The sequence below is a fragment of the Tympanuchus pallidicinctus genome, unplaced genomic scaffold, assembly GCF_026119805.1.
Source record: "Tympanuchus pallidicinctus isolate F22 unplaced genomic scaffold, pur_lepc_1.0 scaffold1, whole genome shotgun sequence".
Taxonomy (NCBI): domain Eukaryota; kingdom Metazoa; phylum Chordata; class Aves; order Galliformes; family Phasianidae; genus Tympanuchus; species Tympanuchus pallidicinctus.
The window spans coordinates 88,713,993-88,720,068 of NW_026294618.1; the positions used below are offsets into that span (position 1 = coordinate 88,713,993).

Sequence of the window (6,076 nt, forward strand, 5' to 3'; positions counted from 1 at the left end):
GGTTATTTAGCTAACCTATATTTAATGTAAAACCTGTGTTTAATAGAAACTCTCTTTATTCCAGGTTTTGCTGATATCCCCACTGAAAGGGTTAGCCCTTATATTTTACGTAGAACCACCCTCAATCTATGGACCAGTCCTCATCTGGCTTCCCAAAGTGAGAACTTGCCCATACCTACACAAGATGTACAAACAGGAAGATGGGATCATCTTGGTGAGCACTCCTATTCGACACCTGGTGGCAGCAAATCACAAAAGGTAACTTTTAAAAAATGTATCTGTGCATGAAAGCCATTATGTTCACTAAGCTTATTCATCCTGCTGAAATCTCTTTGAGTATATCTAATTATTTAAATTTCTCAGCAGGGAAGTGAAGATGAGATCATAAATACTGATTCACTAAAACATAGGCTAAACCACGTTAGTAACCTGCAAGTTGTTCCCATGATGTAATTTGTGACTTCATAGGGAAATCTACTTGGAAATGTAAATGAAATACAGATAGATTTTTTATTTCTTTTGTTTAGCATTAAAGAACAGATAATCTTTGGAGTACAGTTTTTTAGGTTTCAGAAAAAAAAGTCAACAGCATAACAACCTCTACAAGTTAGGGCTGAGGATTAAATTTTTCTGCTAACTTTTCTTGAAATTCCACTTTCTAAAAAGTTATAAAGTAATTGCAGATATTTGAGAGTGTGTTAAACATGTAAATAGTGAACACTTAAATGATAAGAAACGAATTTAATGTTAGCGATTACCAGAGTTTGAGGTTACCAAAATAAATAATACTGAGTTACATTCTGAAGGATGATTTCATTAGTGAAAGAGAAGGTTTAGTAAAGTTTAAATTAACTTAGAAGTGTTTTCAGTAACGTGGCACACTGCTACATGTTTCACAGCACATCAGAATAAGGCATTCTTTCCAAGCTAATGCAAATGCTTTGCAGATTACAGAAAACGTTCCAGCTTCAGAATAGAAGTAAATCTTCTGTTGTCTGATATTTCCTCCATATTGTTAACCACACTATCTTAAAGCTGAGCAACCAGAATTTGAGAGCACATATATATTGATACTTATTTTACCTGACACCTGCATAAACTTCTTCCAATTTGCCACATTTGTAAAACAAACAAACAAAAACCCCATTCTCATGGCAATCAGGGGAGTCTGCCATACAACTAAATATGAAATCATGAAGTATGACTATTATTTGTTGTATTTAAAAAAAAAAAGCAGGTTTTTTTTTTTTGTTACTGTGTTGGCAAGATACCAGAAGAAAGTAAAGGCAAAAGCCTCAGAGATGGTGGGATTTTGAGCAACCTCATCTAGTGAAAGATGTCCCATACAAAGGGAGTTGGACTAGATGATCTTCCTAGCTTCTTCTAACCCAAAGTATTCCATTCTATAGATTAGATTAGTGGATGTATAGCCTTTGAACTTATGAGAATGATCAGCCAGATGAGAACTGCAATTTGTTTTGAGCTATAGCACTATGAAATCCCTATAGTATTGTGAGAGTTGATCTGTGGCATTTATTCATGTTTTTTCAGTGTCAATTATCCTACTTGCTGCTGCTTACAAGAATTGCCTGGAGGTCTCTTACTGTTTTATTAAGTGATCCCAATGAATTTATTCACAGTCACTTATCTGTGTTTTTCTATAAGTTTAGAAGTAAATGAAGGGTGTTTGTTGGAGGAAAAAACAAGCGAACATAAAATGAAACAGCTCAATAGTACAAAAAGAAAGGAAATCATGGCTCCAAGAAGTTACATACTAATCACCTGCCAGCATTGCATAAGCCTGTTGTAGGCTCTCATTGGTCACAGTCAAGGTTACAGCAAATAAGAAGCAATCACTAATAATCTGATTTTATCTTATGTGTGGGAATTATTTCCCAGTTAATCCTCCTCTTTGCCAAAGCATGTATTTTTTTGTTAATATGTATGTACTTTTTTTTCCAAATTCCCAACAGTTAGTCTTTTGCTGTGAGACTTCTGACCAACTGCAGGAAGCTAACAGTTTACCATTGCCAGTAAAACAGAACATTTGTTTGTGTTACAGATAAATGAAGAACAGCATTCCCAAGCAAGAACAGCTTTTTCACCAATGAAATCTTCTTCAAGGTCACCTCTTTGGCCATATAAGCAATCCACAAATATTGTCTCTGACAATATTAGGGAGACTCATATGATTCATAAAGCCAAAAATTCCCAAAATGAACAAGCACTACACAAGCAAGATCAACAGCAAGAAAATTGTAAGGTGCAGTAAATCTGTGTGAATTTAATTACAGCTCAGCACAACTGACAATGAAAAAAACAGTTTTTCAAGTAAATACCAGAATTACACTGGGGAGCAACATTTTTCTTTCTGATCAAATAGTTAGCAATATCCTTCAGATCTTGTTCTTGAATATGTACTAATAGTTGTGGAGTGATAATGGAACACGGAACTGAGATTTGTGGAATGATTATGAAAGAACAGATCTTCTGTGGAGTCTTCTGTAAATAATTCTATACAAACTTGTAAAAAGAAATTAAACCACTAAACCAAAAAATGGACTGCATGTTGCCTTGTAATTCACTGTTCCTGTTCATCCTGTGTACAAAAGGGTGATTAACAAATGGTAATTAAGATCACTTGAACATCTCTAAAACTATTAGATTTCAGGAAAAATGAGGCAAGCACTGTCTTATGATTCAAAATGAGGCAGCAATTTCATTTGCAACTGCAAATGCATGTATAACTAGATAGAAGCTGAATCCAGTGCACAGTGGTTTTTATGTAACTTCTTCCACGTGGAAAAACTGTGCAAAGAAGAAACTTGGTCCAAAAAAATCCAGAAAGGATTGTCCATTTTCCTTTATTAACTGTCATCTGCGAACCCATTTCTCTGTACTTCCTGATATATGCTGGCTTTGACTGTAGCTGGGAGATGTTATTGTTAATCATCACCTCTGAAAAATGGACACTGTGGCAACACATAGAGCTCACTCTACCAATAATGGCTGGCTGCTGATTCTCTACAGGAAGTCATTCTTCAACCTTGCAATGCTCAGCCTTAAATGAGACATTTTATATGAAAATCATTGCAGGTAATTGACTTGTAACTGTTGTAATAAATGGATTTAAAAAAAAGAAAAAGTAGGGACAGCAATAACTCAGCCAGAAAAAACATCTAAAATAGAGCAGTTCTGTGCAAGAGGAAAGGGTCCCATCAACTCAACCAATCATTATTCAACTGAAGAGAAATTACTTTTCCAATAATTCATATTGATTATGCTCACCTACCCAAGTATCAGGAAAATCAAGCGCCAGTACACGAGAAATACTACTCTATGACTCCAAGCTACGTGGCAGGGGACATTATCATGTTCTTCCATCAGAAAGATGTCATTTTTTCCTTCTAAATCTGTAGATAGTAATATTTTCTATTGCCTGAGAAAGAGTTCTTGGAGAAATAGCATTTTCTTTTAAATTAAGCTGAACTTCAGAGTATAACAAGTGCTTCTCCAATGACACAAAGATAAGGTTCTACTTAGGTTGTTCTACTGGTTTTATGCTTGGACTATTTTTCTCTCTCAAAAATACAGAAGAAATGTTACCCTGCCTTACTGACAGCATTGTCAGTTAGAATGCTCTATCTGAGAAGACACTGATCTACTCACTGGTCTAACTGGAAGATTATTGAAGAATTTCAGCATTTGTAACTACAGTACTACTACTTCAGTAACTACATACACCTACTGGTGGCATCAGGATCAGCAGAACTTGTGGCTTTTTCTTAACCTTCTCTAGTTGTCTGTTCACTCAGATATTGGGTAATCAAAACAATCCTTGTGGCACTATGCCTAGAGGCAACTTCCAGGGAGAGAGAAAGAGGCCCATCTTAAAGAATGCACATGGACTGCCTCAGCTTCTGTCGGTGTTCCAGCAGGGCAGCTCATAAAAGTTAAATTATTTCAGATAAATAAATCTTCTCATCTTCAAATTATATAGAGCTTTTCTATGGAACTGTAGCTTTTTTTTTTTTAATTAACACTCATTACAAAGAAGATCTTGAGATAGAAACATGAGTGAGAAAATAGCAGTAACAGTAGAAAAAACAGCACTGGATTGTTTATTTATCCTCATCTTTTTGGAGTGATCTACGCATGTATCCAGTGGTAGAGGGTAGGTATGTCTTTGTTACCTATATATTTTCAGAGAAAAATGTGCACAACTAAACATTTTGTTGCAGAGTTCAGAAATTATGTGGAACGTATAAAACCACGATGTAGCTAAAAAAATGGCTACATCTGTTTGGCTTTTTGCATTTCTGTTGTTGTTTTTGCTTTTTTTTTTTTCCTGAAAGAAGTAAACAAATTAGGTACTCTTCACTTTTCAGCTACTGAAGTACTTAGGTGAATGCACTGATGATTTATGAGTGCACAGAAAAGTCAGAATCTTTCAGTGTTTTGCTTTTCTGTGACTGAATTTTATAAATTAGATGAAAACTTAGTGAGAATCTGCTCTTGACACTGGGTGGTGTTCCACGTTTCTCTTGTTAGAAGGCCTGCTGAATACCACATGAAATGCAACTTAAGTGCCTCTGCTATTGTGAAGGAAGATAGACTTTTTTGTGAAGTCTGTGTATCCACATCAGATTACTGCATTCTTTTGGAGGCAAAATAGGGGAGTGGGAAATTATTATTTTTTGCTGGAGAGTGCTTCAATTTTTTTCACTATATACAGCAATAAATGTAATTTTGACCCTATTCTGAAAATCAGTTCTCTTGTTAATTTTTAAATGTGTGTGGCTTAAGTCGTTGTCTGGCACTGACTGAAGACTTTAATTCTTCTAAGAAGGCACAGTTGGAATCTTTTTTAATTAACTGAGGTTCAGATCATGGGCTAGAAGTAGCAATGGAGATGACCAATACCCCATCTCTGCAGATTTTTTTTCTTGCCATATTCTTATGAGCAATTACAGAAGGCAAGAGTATGTTTTGTGATTCTGAGATCTTAATATCTCGTGCTTACTTAGCTCCTTGTTTAACTTGGGTTACCTGATCTTGTACTTTTTTTATTTAAGTTTCTGGCTCCTGGTACTATCTTCAGGTCAGTAAATTTAGTGAGGCAGGCTGTTACACCTGAAAGTATAAGTTTAGATCAGAGAATCTAAACAGCAATCTCATATTAACAGCACATCCTCTAAATAGTGTTCTTTATACGAATTTGAAGGTTACCAAATGATTAGTCCATTTAGGTGTCTCAGTCCCAATTACTGGCTTCTTTGACACAACAGTATGCTGCCTGAGTTGTAAGCATCTTTCCGACATGTGAAAGTTACATAGAAAAAATGCATGGTTAGTGAATCAATGGCAGCAAATAGAACATTGCTGTGAAAGTGGTGCCAAAGCTTCTAAAACGTTAAGTGCATGGACAGAGATGATGCTGTATTTGGCTACAGCACTGAAGGATGGGAGATCTGATTGAAGTCTTGTCTTTGCTCTGATATTGACACTGAAGACAGTCAGCTTAACCTGCTACAGGACTGGCAGAGGAATAGCCACGCTCCCTCACATAGGAACTGGTAAAGAGCTTTGAAGAGCTTTAGCAAAGACTGTTGTCAACAGAGCAAACTTCAAGAAGATTTCTTCCCCACTTATTTTTTATTTCTTCTCTTGCTGAAGAAAGTGTATGCTTGAAGTCATTTTAAAGGCAAGCTTCTCATTTTCAGACAACTCAGTTGGTATTTCTGCTTTGCTACCTAGGGTACAATGTAAAACTGTTGATGGGAATGTAAGAGATTGCTGGCTTGCTATAGCAATCAGGAAGATTCCACAAATTTGTATAATCCCTGTGATATACTGGGGAATACCTTCTATAAGTTCGATAATGCATCTGTGATTATTCTTCTCCTTGCCTCTCAATTAACCAGTACTGCACACACTGTTCCCTGTCAAATATCTTATTTTGTCAGGTGCCAAAGAGCAGACTAGTATTCTTTGCAAATTGCTGGTTTGATTTCTGGCAGTACTTGATTGCTTTAAAATGTGCTTTCTACATCCATTTTCCTCAATACTTAATTAA

At 35.9% G+C, this 6,076-nt stretch overlaps 1 protein-coding gene across 3 annotated transcripts in view; it reads left to right on the forward strand.

Annotated features, from left to right (window-relative positions):
- CENPF (centromere protein F) overlaps positions 1 to 4,182 on the forward strand; it is a 37,936-nt gene extending 33,754 nt beyond the window's left edge. For all 3 annotated transcript variants that reach the window (XM_052680934.1, XM_052680936.1, XM_052680929.1), the window contains exons 19-20: positions 65 to 258; positions 2,063 to 4,182. In XM_052680934.1, coding sequence (XP_052536894.1) covers positions 65 to 258; positions 2,063 to 2,272 — 404 coding nt within the window. In that variant the 3' untranslated portion in view covers positions 2,273 to 4,182. The remainder of the gene's footprint in view (positions 1 to 64; positions 259 to 2,062) is intronic.
- The last annotated feature ends 1,894 nt before the right edge of the window (positions 4,183 to 6,076 follow it).